Source organism: Dipodomys spectabilis, unplaced genomic scaffold (genome assembly GCF_019054845.1).
Source record: "Dipodomys spectabilis isolate Male_0828 unplaced genomic scaffold, ASM1905484v1 ptg000455l, whole genome shotgun sequence".
In the NCBI taxonomy this organism is placed as follows: Eukaryota; Metazoa; Chordata; class Mammalia; order Rodentia; family Heteromyidae; genus Dipodomys; species Dipodomys spectabilis.
The window spans coordinates 520,994-543,737 of NW_024871132.1; the positions used below are offsets into that span (position 1 = coordinate 520,994).

Here is a 22,744-nt window from a genome sequence, read left to right on the forward strand (position 1 = left end):
GAAATAAAAATATAAGATATAAAATCCTCAAATCAAGTAGTGTGTGACTTAATAAATACATAGTTTGTTATCACTTGTTTTTGTTTTTTTTGGGGGGGGAGGAGGGAGAAAGAGTCAATTTAAGATTAAGTATGAAATGTTTCCTACTATTAAAGTCTTTTCTGTTTTATTGCCTTAGTAGGAATAGCTCAAACTACTGCATTTCTTTATGTTCTAGTTTCCTGTAAATAAGTGTCATTTCTAGTGTGGATTGTGACATGTATCAAAGATAGATGATTACACCATATTGCACTGACTCAAGAAAATCCAAGTGGCTTTTTTTCAGGTACTCTTACATCCTTCATTTCTTACCACTTCACTATTTTCAAAACAACATGAACTCTTATAATTAACATCTATCTACCTTACCTACCTTCTTCCAGAAGGAGGTTCTTAATTCTTACCTTGTTTACCTTGGCTACAAAGCAAGGGAAAACGTAAACATGGAATGGAAGCAAAGGAGCTCCACATTGCCTTTTGGTTCCTCTCCCCTCCCCCCTCTCTCCCACTTTTCTTTTCAGGTATTCTTAACCTTTTCTAGAATACTATATACCCGTTTCTAGCTCCTGTTTAATACCCTAGAACTCTTGTTCTTAATAGCACCACTTCTCTATAAATTTGTCTTTTTCACAGTTGTTGGAATATCTATTCCTGACTCTTACAGTACCATTATACTTGGCCTAAAGCATCCATGAATCTAGTCTATGGAAGCTGTCACTCACCACTTACACTGAAGAATGCTCTTGGTTGGTAGGTTGTTGGGAAGAGTAGCCATGACTGAATAAACCTACTGTGGTTGGGCCATGGAGGAAAGACACTGTAGGCTGCATTCCAAATTGGAATTTAAACAGAAGCATTGTTCCAAATGAAGGTTAAATCCTAGAGTTTTATTATGGATTAAGTAAACTTTTGTGTACTAGCCAGAGAACTCAGTTAAAAAAATTGCAGATAAGAGGAAATATATTCAGTGTTCTGAAAAACCACTTGCAAATAAACTTGAGGACTATCATCACTTTTAAGCCAAAATTGCCTAATTGTAACAATAATTCCAGTCTATCCAGCTTATTCTTCAGTAAGATGCTTCTCAAATGCTAGATTTTTCTTCTTAAATACAATTCTTTGATTAATCTAGTTGTAGAACCTTTGAAGGAAGTAATCTTTTCTACACTTTATAAAATCTCTTTGGAACATGTCAGTTCCCATGGTTTGAAAGTGTTTTTCTATGTTTCATTTGATTTTCAGAAACCAAACCACCTCCTGTCAAGTAGTTTTGTAGCTATTGGAGTTTTGGTGATATTTTTCCTGCTGATTCAAGCCTGTCCCTGGACTTACTATGTATATTGTTTATTGCCAGTGCCAATATGGTATGCAGTTCTAAGAGAGTAAGTAACACATCCTTTTTCCTTGTTTCTTACTTCATCAACAGTTAATTCTGTGTTTAAATTCATTACATTTTTGTACCATAAGTCATCAAAAATATAATCAAATTTCCAGGCCCCTCACTTCATTGCTAACTGATAAATGGTATGTATTAATCATCCTTTTGCCGTTTTACTTTTCCCTTTTATCTTCATCTTTTATTATACTGAGGTAACAGTGCCCTTATTTTCTTCTTGGTGTATCTTTAATTAATAATATGAAATGAAAGTAACTGGAATGAAAGTAACTTGATTAATACTGATTGTAATATACCATGAGTACCTTATATTTGAATTTATTTTATCATGTCAGATCCAGACTGTCTCTTGTTTTATTTTGCCCTTATTAGCCATCATGTAAAGCTAGATAAATGAAACTGTAATTAAATCAAACACAGTAACGTATTCTGACAGAGATTAGTACATATTATTCAAGTACTACAAATGGTTCTACTACCTTTAAGTACTTCCTCATAAATTTGTGTTAATAACATAAATTCTAGTCATTTTAGAAAGCCTCAAAAATAGGTGGACAATCAAGTTTTAGAGATTTTTAAGGGCATCATCAAGATTGGTTCACAATATGACTGTGTTGGACATGCCTGTAACCCCAGCAGTAATGCAGTAGAATCTAGAGTTTAGAGATAGCTTGTGTTATATAAAGAAAAAAGAAAAGAAAAGAAATATCCTCTCTACCTGATTTATGTAACTTAACCTCTCTTTACATTGCCTTTATAATAACAATAAAATTTTTAAAAAAGAAAAAAAAGGGATGGACATATCCTATTAAAAATGAAGGCTTAAAGTTATCAAAATGTTAAATGCATCAAAAGACAAATAATACTAAAAATATTTAAAATCCTAGCTATTTTTATATAAGGCAAAAAGACACTGACCAAAGAACATACTGTTACTTCTTCTTTGAAAGGAATAGAGTTGTTAGATCTGCTTATTCAGATATTTTCCTAATACTATTTTCTTTAGCTTTACAACTTTTAAAAGGTTTATCCTTATAGAAAATCCCATTCTACTATAGAATTCCTCCTATATTATTAAATATCCTAATTATGAAATAAATTTAAATTTTAGGGAAGATATAATTTTGAAAATATGTTATATTCCATATTCACCTTTCTTGTAGAAAAATGTCCTCAAAGTGTTTGTGCAGAGTCATCTCTCATTCTTTGCCTCACTCACTCTTGAAAACTAAAGAAGCATTCTGCTTTTAACTAGTCTTAGCTTTTCTTTCCTACATGGCACCTTAATAATTTGATAACATTCTGCAGCCACTGTTTTCAACCAGAAAATAAGGTCATAAACTAAATGATACTGACCTTTTATAATTGCCTACTTAATGCACTACAAATGCTAAACTTTTTCTTTCCAATGATGAAATGTAAAAAGTACTCAAGTATGTAATACATTTTTGATGGTTATAAATTTGCTATTACAATTAGTATACAATTAATGACATTCTAGATTGGGTTTGGAAAAGGTTATTTAGCTCAGTTAAAAAGTGAAATTGAGCCTGGCATGGTAGCTCATGCCCATAATCTTAGTGTGAAGCAGGTAGAGGCAGGAGGCTTGTGAATTTAAGGTCAGCCTGAGTAACTTAAGGAAATCCTGTTTCAAAATAAAATTTCATTCAGAAATGAAGTGTAAGGATGCAGGCCATTGGTAGAACACTTGCTTAGACATGCACAGAACCCTGGGTTCAATTTCCAGTACTGGAAAAGAAAAAGTAAAATTAAAATTTCTCTGCCTGAATTAAAAAAAGAAACTTTAGTTTCATTAAGATGGTTGAGATTTTAATATAAACTTACCATAGGGATATTTACATTTTTTTCTAGTTTGCATGTATTTGTATTACATTTTATTTCTGATTTTATATCTGTAATTTATGTACCTGTGTTTAAACTGAGATCAAATAAGAGTCACACATTGTCATTGATGTTTGTAAAAACTAAACTGTGTAATCATTTCTAATTAATTCAAATTACATTTTTTCCTCAAATATTTCTATATTCTGAACAAAATCAATAGTAGAGCCCTTCAAAGAAATCTATTAATTTACTTAGTTTTAAAGTAACCTATGAATTAAACAATCCCTAATTTGAAGCTTTGTCAAAGTTTTTACTTTTTGCTCTTTTTAAATTCAATTCCTAGTATAGTGTTTTATGGATTATTTCTTATAACAGATTTCAAGTTATTCAAGACCTTGTTACATCACTGCTAACTTTTCCTCTGAGCCAGTTGGTTGGGTACTTGTTCATCTTTACCTTGGGAATCGAAGTGTTAGTAAGTAATTTACGAGATTAGAACATTGGCAGATGTCTTTCATGTATATGTAACTTATATTAAATGATCTCAATTCTCATTTTTTTGGAACTCATTATTAGGTTCTCAGTTTTTTCCACCGCTACATGCTTACAGCAGGACTCACTGCATTTGCAACTTGGCCATTTTTCACTCATCTGTGGACTCGAGCAAAGGTATGTGCTTATTTTGACATAGTATACTTTAGTAATTACTTTGTTCTGATATGGGTTTAGCTCACAGGACAGCCTGGTCCTTTTTAGTCAAGCACTAGCACATCTTGCTCTATTAAGGCCATTCTTATGTTTACATTTTGTTGGAGGTTTGTGGGGGTTGTTTTTTGTTTGTTTGTTTGTTTTTGTTTTTTGTCTGTCATGGGGCTTGAACTCTGGGCCTAGGCACTGTCTATAAGCTCTTCAGCTCAAGGTGAGCACTCTACCACTTGAGCTACAGTGCCACTCCCGGTTTTCTGGTGGTTAATTGGACTTTCCTGCCCGGGCTGGCTTTGCACCATGATCCTCAGATCTCAGCTTCCTGCGTAACTAGGATTACAGGCCTGAGCCACGGTGCCCGGCCATTTAGGTATTTTTTGATGGAAATATCTGGAAGATAAAAATGTCTTGTTTCTGTCCAAGAATTTACAAAAACTAGGCTGGATGTTGGTGATTGGTTCCTGCAATCCTAACTATTCCGGAGCCTGAGGTATGAGAATTTCAGTTTAAAGCCAGCTAAACAGAAAAGTCCATGAGACCCTTATCTCTAATTAACCACCAAAAAGCTGAAGTGGAGTTGTAATTAAAGTAGTAGAGTGCCAGCCTTGAGTGATAAAGCTAAGGGACAGCACCTAAGCCCTGAGTTCAAGCCCCAGTACCAGCATAGGAAAAAGTATTTACAAAAAAACCAACTCCAGTACATAGATTACTGATCATTTTTGTCTTAACTAATTATAAAAAGATTTTACTTATTTTCCTTCTGGACTCATTCTAGTTTTCTTACAGCTGTCATCATCAAAAAATGGTATAATGTGAACTGAATGATATTTTTATTTTGAAATATCAGCCCCATATTTATTTGTTCTATTTGCTACTTGTAGACCCAATACTACTTATGTTTTCACTTTTTTCAGCTCAGTTTTTTATTTGAAATAGGAATAGTAAGTTGAGGTAATTGAAAATTAAATGAGATAATGCTCCTGTTATACCTAATACACCACCTAGTACAAAACAAGTCCTTCATAAATATTAACCTTATTAGTTAAAAAATAAACAGCTGTATGATTTTATATTTTTTTGTCAGTATCATAGTCGCATAGTCTATGTAACACTAAAAACAAATATCTGTACTATTTTTTTTTAAACATATTTTTCTCCTTGATTTTAGATTACCTCCTTTTGTTGGACTTTCTTCTCTTTGCTTCTGGCAGTGTTCCCGCTGATGCCTGTTGTAGGTCGAAAGCCGGATATATCTCTAGTGTATGTGTAATCTTTTCTTTCCTTTACACCACAAATTTTTTTGAATCAATGCTATGAATTTTAGTCTGATGATAATTACAATTTTAAGATCATATGAACAGACAGTTAATGCTCTGAGAGTCATTAGATCCCCTTGGAGATGCTTCCAAGTCTCCACAATGAAATTATCTTTAAATTTCATATGAAAAATGTCCCATCATCCAAACAAAAAGGTCTCTTTCTTTGCCTTTGTGCACATCCACATCAACATATCTTCTAAAAACAATGGAAGTTTTTCCCATTCTAATTATCATACAAAGATCTCCCTGGGAGGAAACCCTTTATCTTGATAAGTTTTCCATTTTTAATCATTGAAATTATGTGAAAATTCTTCTGTGTACTTTTACTTAAATTTCTCCTCAACATGACCTACACGAATATGTAAAATAATTGGTTGTCTTTGCTTTTAACTATACTTTTTGGATTAATGTTGAGTAATCTAATAGCTATGTGTGTGTTTGTGTATGTTTGTGTATGTGTCTGTATACATTGCAAGCTAAATGGTTATTATTTTACTTAACATTTCCTTTCTTATTTTTTTAGTATGTAGTCATGTTTGTGACTTTTGGGGTTTTGGTACTGAGGCTTGAACTCAGAATTTTGTTCTTTCACTTGATTTTTTTTCACTCAAGGCTGGCACTCTACCACTTAAAACATATCTCCACTTTTGAGTTTTTGCTGTTTAATTGGCCTCCTGAGTAGCTAGGATTATTATATGAACAGTACTCACCTTTGTTCCATGAGCATTTGAAAATCATAACCTTAACCTTTTGTAGATAAGAGCATATCTTTTTTTTTTTTTTTTCCCTTTTGGCTGATCCTGGAGCTTGAATTCAGGGCCTGAGTGCTGTTCCTGAGCTTCTTTTGTTCAAGACAAGTGCTCTACCACTAGAGCCACAGCCATTTCTGGCTTTCTTGAGTAGTTTATTGGAGATAAGAATATTGCAGATAGCCGGGCGCTGGTGGCTCATGCCTGTAATCCTAGCTACTCAGGAGGCTGAGATCTGAGGATCGTGGTTCAAAGCCAGCCCGGGCAGGAGAGACCGTGAGACTCCTATCTCCAATAAACCACCAGAAAACCGGAAGTGGCGTTGTAGTGGTAGAGCACTCGCCTTGAGCTGAAGAGCTGAGGGACAGCGCCCAGGCCCAGAGTTCAAGCCCCACGACCGACAAAAAAAAAAAGAATATTGCAGACTTTCCTGCCCAGCTGGCTTTGAACCACGATCCTTAGATCTCAGATGCCTGAATAGCTAGGGATTACAGGGGAGACCCACCAGCGCCCACAGCACCATGCATATCTCTTTTTAAACAGGAATAGATGCTGAATATTTTTAGGTATTTGTTAGTTTAAGAAGTCTTACGTATTTTCTCTCATTTGTTGAGGAAAACCAACATGCAATATATCAGAAATTATACAAAGAAGTCAACTTCTTATCAGAGCCCAATATTTGTTTAAATTCTAAGACTATCCTAGCTAAGTTGTACTTTCAAAGTGTTGGCAAGTCAAAACCTTGTGAACCTATCATAAACATGAATAGTATGTGAGAAAATAAATTCAATTTTTTTCATTTATTTCTACAAATTGCTCTGTGAGCTCTTGTGTTGTTTCTGTAAAGCTGTTCTAGTTCCTTTTATCAGCCACTGCATATCAGTCCTTGTCAAGCAATATTCATCCTGTTGAGCAGAATTTATCATGCACTAAAAGAAGAGGAAATTGTATAGTCTCCATTGAAATTTACTACTTGCATAATCTATTAAAGAGATGAAGGCAGGAAGCAAATAGACCAGTTAAAATATGACAACTCCAGTTCTTGCTTTCTCTTGATACTTAATTTAAATTGCTCCTTGACTAAATTTTAGGTTGGTTTCCTACTATCTCTGTTTGTTAATTGATTTTGATTCCTGGCTTGTGAAGAACTTTGATCATACATGACCATTTTTTCTAAGTTTTAATGTCACCCATATTCAATATATTCATACTTTTTCCCCAATAACTCTTAGAATTTTGTGGGAGGAGTCAAGCACAGGGCTTGAACTCTGGGCTTGGGCACTGTCCCTGCGCTCTTCAGTTCAAGGCGAGGGCTCTACCGCGTAAGCCACAACGTCACTTCCAGTTTTCTAGTGGTTTATTGGTGATAAGAGTCTCACAGACTTTCGTGCCTGGGCTGGCTTTGAAACACGATCCTCAGATCTCAGCCTCCTGAGTAGCTAGGATTACAGGCATGAGCCACCGGTGCCCGACTTTAGATTTTTTTTAATCATAGACAGAATTTTTTAAAATCATAGACAAAAAACATTTTCCTGGGGACTCCATCTTTGCATTGTCTTTAGATATTTAGTCCTACTTTTTCTCTTTTTGCTTTTATTTGCTTGTGGGGTTTTTGTTTTTTGACACAGTGTGTAGCAATATAGCTCAGGCTTGCCTTTAATTGATGATCCTCTTGTCTCAGGTTCTTGAGTGTACCACCATGCTCGGCTGTTTTGCTTTTTATTTCTATGAACCAACATCTTGCCTCTCAGTTGTGTTCTATTTACATTCTAGACTTGATCTTGAACATACTTTCATTTGTGTTATTCAGAGGTTTAGGAGATAGGCAATACTTCCAGCAGTAGTTGCCTTTGACTACAGGAACCATTGTGTACTTGGGATTCTTGAAAAGCCCCATCTGTTCATTACAGCACGAAATGAATATATAATAATGAAATCAACCTACATAGCACCTTTGTGACCACTGTCCTTTAGTTAGGGCAGCTGATGAAAAGCACAAGGTCAGCTGCTATTGGTTCTACTAGAAGTTAAATGTGTATAAGTATAATTTTTTTATGAGTAGTCATAAAATGCAAATTATGCTGATACTGTATTTATTTAACTATCTTTATATTGTCGTATGTAAACTTACCCCTATTAGGCTAAGAAATATGGTAGCATATGTAAACATTTTTTAAATTTAAATAAGGAAATAAAGATAATAAATTTTGTGAAGAATGGTTACAAATAGTCCCTTTCCTGAAGTGTCTTTATCCTAAGATTCTTTTTTTTTTGGGTCCGGTCATGGGGCCTGAACTCTGGGCCTGGGCACTGTCCCTCAGCTCTTCAGCTCAAGGCTAGCGCTCTACCACTTGAGCCACAGCGCCACTTCTGGCTTTTTTCTTTTTGCTTATGTGGTGCTGAGGAATTGAACCCAGGGCCTCAGGCATGCAAGGCAAGTGCTTTAACCACTGAGCCACCTTTCAGCCCCTATCCTAAGATTCTTACTCATTATTATATTCCTATATCTATTTTGCTTCTTCATCTTGGTTAAAGAATTACTCAGAGGTTTAAATTAGATTAAAATATCTCATGTTTTCATGTTTACAGCATATATCAAGCAGATTTTTGAATTATGAATTATATTTTGCAACAGAATGAGTGCTGGCTTGCTGGTTCTTCTACTATCCCTATTTGTTGTAATATCTCTCATAAAAAGAAAAACTAATTTGGTAGAAGAAGAACTCTTGGTGTATCTGTTACAGGTCAGTTGCATATTTTCAGTATTATATTATACTAATGATCTTGTAAAATGTATCTTACAGTTTATTTGTTTATTTGTTTGTTTGTTTATTTTGTGAGGTGGTACTTTGGGTTTGAACTCAGGGCCTCATAATTACAGATAGGGTTCTACCACTTGAGCCATACCACAGCCTTTAGTTATGTCCTTATGGTGCCATGTGTTCATATCATTCAGTATCTGCTAGCTGAGAAGAAATTTTTCTCTTTAAAATAGTACACAGAAATAAGTTCTTGGGCTGGGAATGTGGCTTAGTGGTCGAGTGCTTGCCTAGCATGCATGAAGCCCTAGGTTCTTTTCCTCAGTACCACATACACAGAAAAAGCCAGAAGTGATGCTGTAGTGCTAGCCTTGAGCAAAAAGTCCCAGGACTGTCCGAATGAAAGAGAGAGAGAGAAAGAGAAAAAGAAGAAAGGAAAGAAAGAAAAAAGAAAAGAGAAAGAAAGAAAGGAAGGAAGAAAGAAAGAAAGAAAAGAAAAGAAAGAAAGACATTTTCTAAAAGGAATTAAATAACAAAAAGGTCAAGAAGTAGCTGAAATATGCCCAGAGAATAGAGATTTCAGATATGTAAGAGGCCTCTGTGTTCATCCAGGGGTGTTGAAAAGGGCTTCCTCTGACTGGGAATCTGTATTGTCCTCACTCAAAAGGCAAGCTTGTTTGAAGTGGAAGTGCTAGGTTGTGTTTATATGAAGAACAGCCAGTTAAGCCTTCAAATGATCTCCTAGAAGAAGGTGAACTTGAATTTGGCTAGTGGCTTAGGTGCAGTAAATAGTTCTCTGAACATGAAGTTTCACAATTTTGAGTTATTCTGCAAATTGAATAATTTTTAGTAATTTGACTTCAGTTTGTTTTTACTCTATGAGTAGAAATAATATTTAATGGGGTTGTAAGAAGTAGAGATTATATTATGTAATATTTTGTAAAGTACCATTTTTTTGTAGATAAGATGGGAAACCACTTTTTTTCTTAGATGAATAAATAACCACATCTAAAACATTGACAAAGAAAAAAATATCTGGAGTCTTCTCAAATAATTTCCCCAGAACAAAGCTGTAATAATAAACAATGTTTCCAAAACAGTTTGAAACAATGAAAATATTTAAAAGATGACATCATCTCTTAAATTGATACTTGGAGAACAGCAGAGAACTTATGAAAAGAAAAGCAATACATTGTCAAATGTCCTGCCTCACACTTCATATTAAAGGGTACACTGACTGGCTTTACATTAAAGACAGTAGCTTTGACAGAATTCACCTCCAATAATGAGGACTTTGACAGAAGTGGATTTTCTGACTCTCACTCTAGAGGAACAAAGAATATGATACTAAAATGCTTGCATGCTTTGTTAGAAATACCCTTGAGTATTACATAACTCCATTATAAAGTATTTTTTTCCTCCTTGGCTTTAGTAATTTACATTAATTTCTGTACTCCCTATCATTTTTATTGATTCTGATACACATTTTTCTCATTTTAATATCTATAATTAAAATATTTCACAATTGAAAGGATTTTAGGATTGTATTGTAGCTTTATTGTAGCATTTTTTATTTTTTAATTCATTGAAATACAAGAGAATAATGCGTCTCTAAGATTTGGTAATGAGACTATTGATCTGAACTCAGAGTTTAGTTCATTTATAATCATACTTTAGTTCAAGTTTTTTAAAAATGTGACAATGCATAGTTTAGGGCTCAGGAAACATTTTTCTAAAGGCCCAGGTACATTCTCTTCCTTTTTCTTTTTTTTTCCGGTCACTAGCCCTGAGCTCCTTTTGCTCATGGCTAGCACTCTACCACTTTGAGCCACAGCTCCACGTGCCTATAAATACAGGTAAATCCAATGGATAGCAAAAGAAAAATAATTACACTTGGACATGATGAATTAAACAGGTCTCTAAACATTCATACAGTGGTCTGGGGATGTGGCTTAGTTGTAGTGCTTGCCTAGCATGTATGAAGCCCTGGGTTTGATTCCTCAGTACCACATAAACAGAAAAAGCCAGAGTGGTGCTGTGGCTCAAGTGGTAGAGTGCTAGCCTTGAGCAAAAGAAGCTCAGGGCCCAGGACTGGCAAAAAAAAAAAAAATCACACAGAACAAAGGACAAAGGACAATGTTCATAAGAGAGGATCACAGGGCAGGGCTCAATAGCTATGTGCATATGATCATATAAAATAACACTGAAATGAACTTCAAGAAATGGAAACAAAAAGCTTTTTATTTTACTGTTTGCAGTTTTCCTCCCTTTAATTTATTCCCCTTTGTCACTGTTTTTTATTTCTGTTCCCTTTGTCTTTTATATAAGTTTATCTGATTTGGGAAGGGAAAGAGGAAACAGAAACGCTGAGGTAAAGAGTGAACCAATTCAGCAGTGATATCACTACACACTATACTGGAAATGAACTATATAAATTGGGGAAAAGGGAGGCAGGAAGGGAAAAACTGGGAGAAAATGAGGGAGGAGATGACACTGTTCAGAAAGGAATGTACTCATTTATGTAACTGTAACCCCTCTGTACATCACTTTCACAATAAAATTTAAATTAATAAAACAAAGCCCCAGGTAAGAAATATTAGTTGATTGGTTATAGGGAGTCTGTTACAGATTTTCTTGCTCTGTCATTTTAGTACAAAAGGCAGAATACATAAATTAGGATGAGTAACTGTGTTTCAGTTAAAACAGTATTCATAAAAATATACCACCAGCCTACAAGTTGTAGTTTGACAAAATCTACACAAATTTATAAATATTCTCTGAAACATATTTTTGCACTTTGTATTTCTGGTGCAAGATAAAATATTCAGGCCACAAAAATATGTCAGATGAATAAATTATTGTGGGGTAGGCCAGAGGTGGAAGGTACTAATCTAAACCATTTATACTAAAGTATATACCTTTTGCTCTTTTGGTTTCCATAATTTAAGAAACGTTAAACATTTATAACAAATACTTTTAAATGGAAATAGTGTAATGATGTATGTATGCCAAAACGTCTTTGAAAGTATAAAATGCTTTATGTTATGCTTCTAAAGGACTTTTACATAGTACAGGAATGATAACTCAGCCTAGGACACACAATTGGAACTGGTCCAATTTTAGTACAATTTCATTTGGATACTGGTTGTTCTCAGTACTTCCTATGCTAAGCTAACATAGTCTTTCACCACCTTCTCGCTTACTGTCCTGTTTTGTTTTTGTTTTCAGATGCTGAGCATAGTGCTTTCCATGTATGTTGTATACAGCACCCATAGTAGTCTATTCAAGAAACAAGGACTACCTCTTCCAAATCAGATTGTGAGTTGGGCAATATTAGGTAAGCAATCCCTTGAACTAAATGGGCTAACTTTATATCAAGCTAGCTATTAAATGATCCAGTTATGTCTGAATTCTTGTTATTGAAAGAAACAACTTTGTTGTAGAAAAACAGTAACCAGCTATATTCCTATCTCATACATTTATGATCTGATAACATGATTGTATACTTACTAACATCTGGCAAAAATCCAGAGTTCTGAAAGAGAATATTTAATGAAGACAATCTTAATTTTCATATCAATTTATAAATTCTCAGAAATGGCTAAATTTCATGTTTCTTTTGCTGAAAATAACATTAACTAGTCAACATGACACATTCTAAAAAATTTTGTTCTATGTTGTAGCACTGTTTTCTTCCCTATTATTAACAAGGGCAAACCAAATCTTTACTCTTCTAGAATTTATATTCTGCTTGGGCAGAGGCTAGGTATTCTATGCAGTGTTGTATGTGATGATGTCTCATGATATGTTTTAAAATCCACAGAAAACCTGAAAGTCAGGAATAGGAGATATAGTATTACAGGGAAGTCTTCTGCTATGCCATGTAATTTCACAAATATACTATCATAGAACTCACATCAGCAGATAAACAATACATGTAGATAATAAATTAGGCCTAGGTAGGCAGCCAGCTTCTCTCACTACAGTGCAGCCTTATTCAATTTCTTGGCGTTCTTACCTGTCTAGTAATAAGCCAAAAAGACAAAGGTTATACAGAATCAGACTTTGTCAGTATGTCATTATAATCTCATATTTAAACTTATAGAAAAGCTGAAAACTAGAACATTATACTCCTTATGTTGTCCTTCATTGTTAGATACATGTATTCAGTACATTTTATTTATTTTTTTAGTTAATCTAGTAATGGCCTTTATGGCATTTTTTTCCTTCCCTTGTGTTTTATTTTTTATTTTTTGAGACAAGGTCTTACCATGTAGCCTCAGTCTTCCAATGCTGGGATTACAGGCCTACATCACCACACCTGGCCTTTCTTTCTCTTTTATGACATTGATATTTTTAAAATAAAGAGTACTTCTGCACATAGACTTACATAATTTGAATTTGTCTGACGTTTCCTTTCAATTAAATTGAGGTTTTGCCATATTCGCTAGAATACTGTGTAAATATGTCCTTCTTAAGGTCAGATCTAGATGCATATAATCTCTTACTGATGATAAAATAAATTATTTTACAGAATAGATCTTATTTTAACTGACTCTTAAAATAAGCCCAGGCATACAAATCCTTGGGACTCTTATCTGTAATCTTTAAGAAGTAGAGATGTGCCTCAGGTGGTAAGAGCAACAGCCTAGAGTGAAAAAGCCAAGTAAGAGCTCAAGCCCTGAGTTCAAGCCCCCGTGCCTTGTACACATACACAAAAAAATATTTGCCAGGTGCCAGTGGCTCATGCTAAGAACGCTGAAATCTGAGTCCTGTAATTCGAAGCTAGCCTAGGCAGGGAAGTTTGTGAGACTTATCTCCAATTAACCCCCAAAAACTGGAAGTCGAGCTTAGCTCAAGTGATAGAGCACTACTCGAGCATAAAAGCTCAGGGACAGCACCCAGGTCCTGGGTTCAAGCTCCATGAGTGTTATTTCCTCCAGTTAGAGTACGTATCAGATGATGATACCATTATTATTGGAATTAACTCGCATTTGAAAAAGCCAAAAGCTGCTCATCAAAGGATGTTAGAAATATAACTTGCATATAACTTGCAAGAACTTATCATTGAATGAAGTTATCTTTAGGTTTAACTTACGAGATATTGATTAATAATAAGCTAATAATTACAGCAGCTAAGCAGTGTGTGCCAGGCATTGTGCTAAGGGAGCATTTTTTAGGTGAAATTGTTTTAAAACATACAGTAACTTTTTAATGTTATGCCAGATGAGTAATGGATAATCATCTGCTTTAGTGAGTTAACAAACTTATCCCACAATTAAAACAGTGAGTTATTCAGCAGGATTTCATCCCAAGTCTCTGTCCTCTGGAGTCCTTGGGTATTAGAAGTTCATTCTATACTTTGTCTTTCCCAAATAAAGACAGGAGGAACTTATGTTTGCTGTCCTTTGCCCCTTTCACTTGTCTTGCCTGCATTAAGACGGTCACTTTTCTTACCTTGTCAAGAAACATTACTTCTCTCATTAAGGATGACTCTTTATATAAACTTTCATGCATGGGAAGTCATTTTATTCTCTTTTCAATTTTCTCAGTGACATACTTCAAGTATACACATATGCTTTCTGATGGGAGACCTTGAAGAAGGAGAAAATTAGAAAAAAATAGGTTTCCTAGGGAATAAATTGTCTTTGCACTGAGATATAAATGCCTAATTAAGAGACAAGTTGCTGAATCTTAAGTAATATATTTTATTTCATTAGAAAATAATAAATTATTCATTTGGGACAACATGAGTACAGTGATCTAGTCTGAATAATAATTGAGAAAATCAGACTTATTTAAAGCAAAATATTGCCAAAACAAAACAATTAAACACAATGGGAAATTAAAAATGTGAAATTTCTACTTTCTTAGAGAAATCATTAGGTCACATATACATGTTAAAAGTCACACAAATGCCACAAATGACAACAGTATTTTGGGCTTCTGAACTAACATGATGTATGTCTCCTGGGGTGACAGATGATGTACTTTGCTTTATTACAGCCTCCTCCTTTGTTGTGCCTCTGCTGAGCTCCACAGCTCTCGTTCAGAGACTGTGTAGCATACTTCTTTCCTTGATGGCTACCTACCTACTTCTAAGCACAGGGTAAACTTTTTTTACGTTAATTTTATAGTAGCAAGTTTTAAATGCTATAATTGTCATTTTTGCTATTAGTATTTAAGCTCTGGAAATGACAAGCATTTTTGAATATAGAAGGATAAATAATAAATATGGAAGGATAAGTTATAAATATTTTCTACTCTATGTGAACCCTATGTGACTTGCTTAATAATCTTCTAGTTTTGTTCTCTTACCAATTTCAGACTATTTGCCTATTTGGTCTTGCTGTTTAATGAAGTTTCCAAATTTTTATTTTGAATGTTAGAAAGTTCTGATGGAGGGGGGGTATGATTGGGTGGGAGGGAGGGGGGAGGCTGGGAAGGGAGGTGAAGGGTAAACAAAGGAGGAGGATGCAATGCTTGGTAAGAAATGTATGCATTATCCTGCCCATGTAATTGTAACCCCTCTGTACAGTATGTTCTCAAATAAAATAAAATAAAATTTAAAAAAAAAAAAAAAAAGAAAGTTCTGATGGATTATGGAGGAATTTTAAGTCTCAAAGGATGACAGAAGGATTTTGATTTTTCTTGAGTTTTCCATTACCTTTCTACTACCAACTAAACTTGAGGCCTCCTACTAACTAGATGGACATTGTGCACTTGAGTCACGCCTTCAGCCCTATTCATAGATTTTAAATTATGCTATAGGAACAGAGGTATATCTCAGTAATTACGAGTGCTTCCCTAACATGTATAAGGCCCTGGGTTCAGTCCCTAGTGTTGCAAAAAGAAAAAAAAGTATGCTTCAATTTACTCATTCTTATTTAAATATAATATTTATTTATATATTACATGTATTACAATCCAAATATTCCTTTGATTGAAGGCACTGGAGAATATTTTTCCAAAAGTTAATGCAATCATTTTTACTTAGAATTGAAATTTTCTCATCAAATGAAAAAAAAACAAAGGGGCTGGAGACATGACTCAGTGGTAGAGTGCCTGCCTAGCAAGTGCAAAGCCTGAGTTCAAACCCTAGTACCACAAAAACAACAGCTAAACAAAGCAGTTTGATTTTGACATGGATTCTGAAGCATACTTTAGAATTGGTGAGGATAGTTATATACTCTACTTATTTACTTGGGAAGAAAGAATTGTTCATTTGGTTCTAAATTTTATTTAATTCATTCTTAAATCCTTATAAGGATGAAAAATGCTTACTTTATAACAAAAATAATGAATTGAACAGAAAAATAAACACTACTGGTAGTTCACTCAGTATCTTGATCCAAATTAGATTACATGTAGTGATTCACTATGGTGCTATCACCATTGCACTTTACATGACCTTGTAAGGCCATCTGGGGCCCAAGACTTGGATTCATTCCTTGGGAAATTTATTTGTCCTGATTCAAGATATTCTTGCAGTTGCTTCATAGTAGACTCTAGCATTCTCAGTGACCTAAACTCAAGAAGTTCTTCTAAACTCCAAAAAAAGGAAATGCTCCCTTAGGGGCTCTAAACCTCTTCATACCAAATTTCCTCATATTTACTGTCTTCCCTTCTTCCTATCTAACCAGCCACAAATGTGATGATATAATATGAGCATCATGGACATTTTCACTGGTTGCCTAATAGAAGATTTTAAGATAGCTTGATTTGAGATTTACAACTTTGAACTTTAAATAAAACAGTTTGTGAGCATCCAGTTCTTACTCAGCAGTAATAATCACGTAAACTCTTCACATTTTCCTCTTTATTGTTAAGACTATCAAACTTCATGTTATATTATCATCCGTCAAAGCAAAAATAGATTAAGATATGTACAAGTTTTTAGTCTATATATGAGAGCAGAAGGCAAAATCGCTTCTATTCCAACCCAACATCTGGGGTGACACGCGAATTTTATGAAGACATCACACCCAGAAAATAACTTAAATATATGCCAGGCACCAATGGCTTATGGCTATAATCCTAGCTACTCAGGTGGTTGAGATCTGAGAATCAAGGTTCGAAGTTAGCCCAGGCTAACCCAGAAGTGCTACTGTGGCTTAAGTGATAGAGTGTCAACCTTGAGCAAAAAGGGTGAAATAGAGCTTCCAGGTCCTGAAACCATGCCCCAGTACTGACAAGAAAATAAGAGAGAAAGAGAGAGAAAAATATTTAAGAAGGTAGAGAAACGCATGCTAACTTCTACACAGTCACTTAATAATGAAAAAGCCCTTTTTTTGACTCCTACATTTTAAAGCAGTAAACAAATTCAAAGGAATGTCTAGTAGATTAAAAAATATATATTAACACCAAAAATATTGTTTTATAATATACAGTGAGTTAATCCTGTAACTTACCTTGGGAATTAGTATTATAGTGTTTTAAACTGTCAGGTTAATGATCATGAGAAGACATATTATCATAAGCACATTTATCTTATTTTTAAGAAAATCTAAAAAGTGAAAGTTCATGTCTGAAATCAGAGTAGTAATGCCAAGTGTGACCATGTTAATGAATGCCTTAAAAGATATAATTATTCAACATCAGAGCCTATGTTTAGTCTATATTTAGCTTTTAAAAGGATATCTTGAAATAGCACTGTGTAATCAGTTACATTAGTACAGTTTCTGGTGTCATAACAGTTTCTAAAGCATTACTCACCTGTTATGCTTCAGCATAACTATTTTGTATAACTGAAGGTTTCTCTATGTAATTTAGTGAGTAGACAGACATATAAGATATTTACAATGAATGTTGCTACAAATATAGTAATTAGTAATCCTAAATTCTAACTATATGGCCTTGATTTAATGAATAAAAATTCATTTTTAATTAGCTTTCAACTATTTGTGTGCAAATGGAAGCTATTGTAGTACATGAAAATAATTTGTCCTCTTAAGTTGTTAGGCATTTCCCTCTGGAATTATGTTTACATTATTTGATTACTTAGCTGAATGCCATTCAAGCCCTAACAGGTTACACACAGAATAAACCGGTAGATCTTGATTCAGTAGGGTCATTACACACTCTTCAAGCTTATGATAACTTATTGATATTTTAGGTCATTTAGATTTATAAGTTTTATACAATATATAGATTCTTAAGAGATAAAGTCCCACAGGAAGATTGTTTTGATCTGATTTATCATTTATGTTTTGCAAAAAAGAAATGACAAGAGCATATGTTTTATATATATATATAGTAAAAATGTTGAACAGAGGGGTTATAGTTACATGAGTAGGGTAATGAGTACATTTTGTAGTGAGCATTGTTACCTCCTCCTTTGTTTTTTCTCCACCATTACTTCCCTCCGCAACTCCTCCTGCTCCCACCCCCACCCCAACATTGTAAAGTTCGTTTTCAACATAGTGTCCTGTACATCCTGTTGTTGCAGTGGGTCAGCCTGCATCCCCATTTAAGCCTTCTGCACTATCCCTTCCCCTCCCCAGATTACAAAAATGTATATACAAGATGCAGAACAGCGGCATCAAATCCAGTGAAAACGGGTTATACAGTGGGAGAAAACATACAAAAGAAAGAAAAGAATCACATAGTGCATTGTAAGTACATTAAAAACACTAGCAAGAAAGAAAAAAACACTAGAAAGAACAGCGCTGGAGGAATATCAATTCCAAATTTGAAACTCTACTACAAAGCCATAGTAATAAAAACAGCTTGGTACTGGCACAAGAGCAGATCTGAGGACGAATGGAATATGACTGAAGACCCAGAAATGAACCCACAGACCTATAGCCACCTAATCTTTGGCATGGGAGCTAAAGAAATAGAATGGAAGTAAAACAGCCTCTTTAGTAAATGGTGCTGACAAAATTGGTTAAACACTCGTAGAAAACTAAAGCTAGATCCTTATATATCACCCTGCACCAGAATCAACTCCAAATGGATCAAAGACCTCGAAATACAAGCAGACTCCATGAAAACATTACAGGAAGGAATAAGAGAAACTCTAGTGCTCCTTGGCACAGGCCGAAGTTTTCTTAATAGAGACCCAGAAGCACAACAAATTAAAGAAAGATTGGACAAATGACATTGCATAAAGCTGTAGAGCTTCTGGAAGGCAAAGGACATAGTTAGCAAGATTAATAGAAAACCCATGGACTGGGAGAAAATCTTCACTAGCCATACAATAGACAAGGGTCTCATATCGAAAACATACTTAGAACTCAAAAAACTAAATCCCCCAACAACAAATACTCAAAGAAATAACTGCCTGATTAATAAATGGGCTAAAGACTTAAAGAGGGACTTCTCTGAAGAGGAAATAAGAATGGCTAATAGACACACGAAGAAATGTTCAACTTCTCTAGCCATAAAAGAAATGCAAATCAAGACAAAGTTGAGATTACACCTCACCCCAGTTAGAATGTCTATAATCAAGAAATCTAGTAACAACAGATGCTGGAGGGGATGTGGCCAAAAGGGAGCCCTACTACATTGTTGGTGGGAGTGTAAACTTGTTCAATCACTCTGGAAAACCGTCTGGAGGTTCCTCAAAAGACTCCACATAAAGCTAGCTCCCTTATGACCCAGCAATCCCACTTTTGGGCATTTACCCAAACGATCACAAACAAGATCATACCAAAGCTACCAGCACAACCATGTTTATCACAGCATTATTTACCATAGCTAAAATATGAAACCAGCCCCAATATCCCTCAGTAGATGAATGGATTAAGAAAATGTGAGATACACACACAAACACACACACACACACACACACACACGCACGCACGCAGACGCACGCACGCACACACACACACACACACACAATGGAATTCTGTGCCTCCATCAAAAAGAATGACATTGCCCATTTGTTAGGAAATGGAAAGACTTGGAAAAAATTATATTAAGTGAAGTAAGCCAGGCCCAAAAAAACATAGGTCCCATGATTTCCCTTGTTTGCAATGACTAGTACATGTCTAGGACAAGCAGAGAAGGTCAAAGGCTATGTACATATGACCACATGAGATAATGTTGAGCATGTTTTTAAAGGAGATAAATCTGTAGCACTAATTGTAGAACTATTAAGAATTTTTATTTTATGGGTTGTGAAAGAATAGCTTCATATATAACTGCAAATATTTTTTTAAATCATGTTTCCCTTTTACCTGGAGTATGTACCTTCTTCATTTTCGTAATTTCTAATTAGTTTTATTTTTAATTATTTTTACCTACTACATAGACATACGGAAAGAAGTATGACCATAATGCTGGCATGAAGAAGAATTATAAACTGCTGTGAAATGATGACAATATTTTACAGTGTCAGACAATTGCAAAATGAAGCAATTAAGTTTTGTGGATTGTGAATTTTATGATATGAGAAATAACTAGCAACATGAGGCCATTATGTTCTTGTAGAAGTTGAACTGAAGCCAGGCGCCGGTGGCTCACGCCTGTAATCCTAGCTACTCTGGAGGCTGAGATCTGAGGATCGCAGTTCAAAGCCAGCCCGGGCAGGAGAGACCATGTGACTCCTATCTCCAATAAACCACTAGAAAACCGGAAGTGGTGCTGTAGCTCAAGTGGTAGAGCGCTGGCCTTGAGCTGAAGAGCTGAGGGACAGCGCCCAGGCCCAGAGTTCAAGCCCCACAACCGCCAAAAAAAAAAAAAAGAAGTTGAACTGAACTTTAAAGAATAGCCAAATTTTGTTTCTAATTTTTTAGTCATTGTCAAAACACTATCACCAATTTTGGAAAGGAAGGATAAGAGAGAAAATTATGTATTATCTCTATCTTCTTGCTGATATTCTAGTATATTGTCTTCCAGTTAATTCTGTATTTGTTTTTTTAACATAGAATTGATCATCATAGGGGCTGGGAAGGTGGCTCAGTGGTAGAGCGCTTGCCTTGCATGCCTGAGGCCCTGGGCTCCATTCCTCAGCACCACATAAGCAAAAAGAAAAAAGCCGGAAGTGGTGCTGTGGCTCAAGTGGTAGAGTGCTAGCCTTGAGCTGAAGAGCTGAGGGACAGGGCGCAGGCCCAGAGTTCAGGCCCCACGACTGGACCCAAAAAAAAAAAAAAAAAAAGAATTGATCATCATAGTACGTATACTAATTTGGATCTTTTTCTCTACCTAACATGATTTGGAGGCGTTTTCCCATGTGGGTCATTGGCTTGTATCCATTATTTTATTCTTTTTATTGTTGTCAAAACGTGATGTACAGAGCAGTTACATAAGTCAGGTAAAGAGTACAGTTCCTTTTGGACAATGGCATCCCTTCCCTTGCTGTCTCCAAGTTTTCCCCTCCTGTCATTCCCCCACAAGATGCTTCACAGGTCATTTTCAACAGACTGTCTAGTGAGTACCACTGCTGCATTTGTTCACCATTTTCCCCTCCTTACCATTATAAAGACAGTTAAATGAACAAACAAGACATAAAGAAAGAAAACAAACAGCAGCAAAGAAAGAAACCTCTTGTTTCCGTTTCTTGGAGTTCATTTTGATAAATATTTTATATGATCAGAGGCACATAGGCATTGCACGTTTGTGTTACTTCCCTAAGACTATCTTCCTTTGATCTTACTGTATGTGGATTCCTAGAGTCCTGTATAATTTATCATGTCCTTGTGTATTTTAGATCATCTAGCTTCTGCAAATGAGAGAAAACCTGCCTAGCCACCATTCTAGTAAACATTTGATATTTTGTCATACACACACTTCTACTCATTTCATTTATTTCTAATTTTGTTATCATAAATAGTACTGAGCCACATTGTTATGCATTCTTTGTAGTTTAGATATTTATTTTGTTTGCTTCTCAGTATAGCATAAGTCGTTCATTTGGTTTTAAAATTTTTTGGCAATATTGAACTCTGGGCCTTTGCTTGCTACGCAGGTACTCTACTACTTGAGTCATGCCCCAGTCCTTTTTTGCTTGGATTTGATCTTGGCTCAATGATCTCAGCCTCCTAAGTAGCTGGGCTTACAGGTGTGAACTACGACACTCACCTGAACTTTTTTTTTTTTTTTTTGGTCCAGTCGTGGCGCCTGAACTCTGGGCCTGGGCGCTGTCCCTCAGCTCTTCAGCTCAAGGCTAGCGCTCTACCATTTGAGCCATAGCGCCACTTCCGGCTTTTTTTCTTTTTTGCTTATGTGGTGCTGGGGAATCGAACCCAGGGCCTCAGGCATGCAAGGCAAGCACTCTACCACTGAGCCACCTTCCCAGCCCTCACCTGAACTTTTTTGAAACTGTTATTTGTCTGAAGAACAGTACCATTTTATAATAATACCAACAGACTATAAAGTTTCCTATTTCATCATTTCCTTAGTACTATTAGTTTGATGTTTTCATTTTTAAATAAAAGTACCAAATTCTGCCTTAATAGGCCATAAATGGTCACTGCTTTGTACAGTTTTCTGTTCTTATTTTACTAATAATATTTTGTCATGTATATAATATCTATTCATGGCTTAGACATTCTAAATCAAGTATTTTGTGTGGGCTTTCTCAATCCCAGACTTTTCTGCCCAGTTTTTGTTTTATAATTGTGGTAGAATCTAACGCATAAGTTTCTTTTGCTCTCTTCAGTTAGCAAATAGTGCTTGATGTATAGAGTTCAGTGGTGAAAAGTTAAAAGGGAAATAGGTTTTGTTTGTCTTCTTTAGTTCTGGTGTTTCCAATTAGACTAGTAACTCACTTGAAAACCCTTTTTGTAAGCCAAGTCTGCAGTGAGGAACAGAGAGACTGAATTCAAAGAGTTTAGATACCAGTAGGAAATATATACAAGTAAACTTTTTTTGTTTGGGGTTTTGTTTGTTTGGGTTTGTTTTTTGTTTGTTTTTTTTTTTTTGGTGTGGGTACTGGGGCTTGAACCCAGGGCCAAGCTGCTGCTCCTGAGATCTTTTTGGGCAAAG

General features: G+C 35.2%; 1 protein-coding gene across 2 annotated transcripts in view; it reads left to right on the forward strand.

Moving 5' to 3' along the window:
- Pign (phosphatidylinositol glycan anchor biosynthesis class N) overlaps nt 1-22,744 on the forward strand; it is an 83,109-nt gene that overhangs the window by 39,867 nt on the left and 20,498 nt on the right. For both annotated transcript variants that reach the window (XM_042668553.1, XM_042668554.1), the window contains 7 exons: nt 1,282-1,421; nt 3,656-3,755; nt 3,857-3,949; nt 5,154-5,245; nt 8,689-8,797; nt 12,041-12,149; nt 14,819-14,921. In XM_042668553.1, the coding sequence (XP_042524487.1) occupies nt 1,282-1,421; nt 3,656-3,755; nt 3,857-3,949; nt 5,154-5,245; nt 8,689-8,797; nt 12,041-12,149; nt 14,819-14,921 (746 nt within the window). The remainder of the gene's footprint in view (nt 1-1,281; nt 1,422-3,655; nt 3,756-3,856; nt 3,950-5,153; nt 5,246-8,688; nt 8,798-12,040; nt 12,150-14,818; nt 14,922-22,744) is intronic.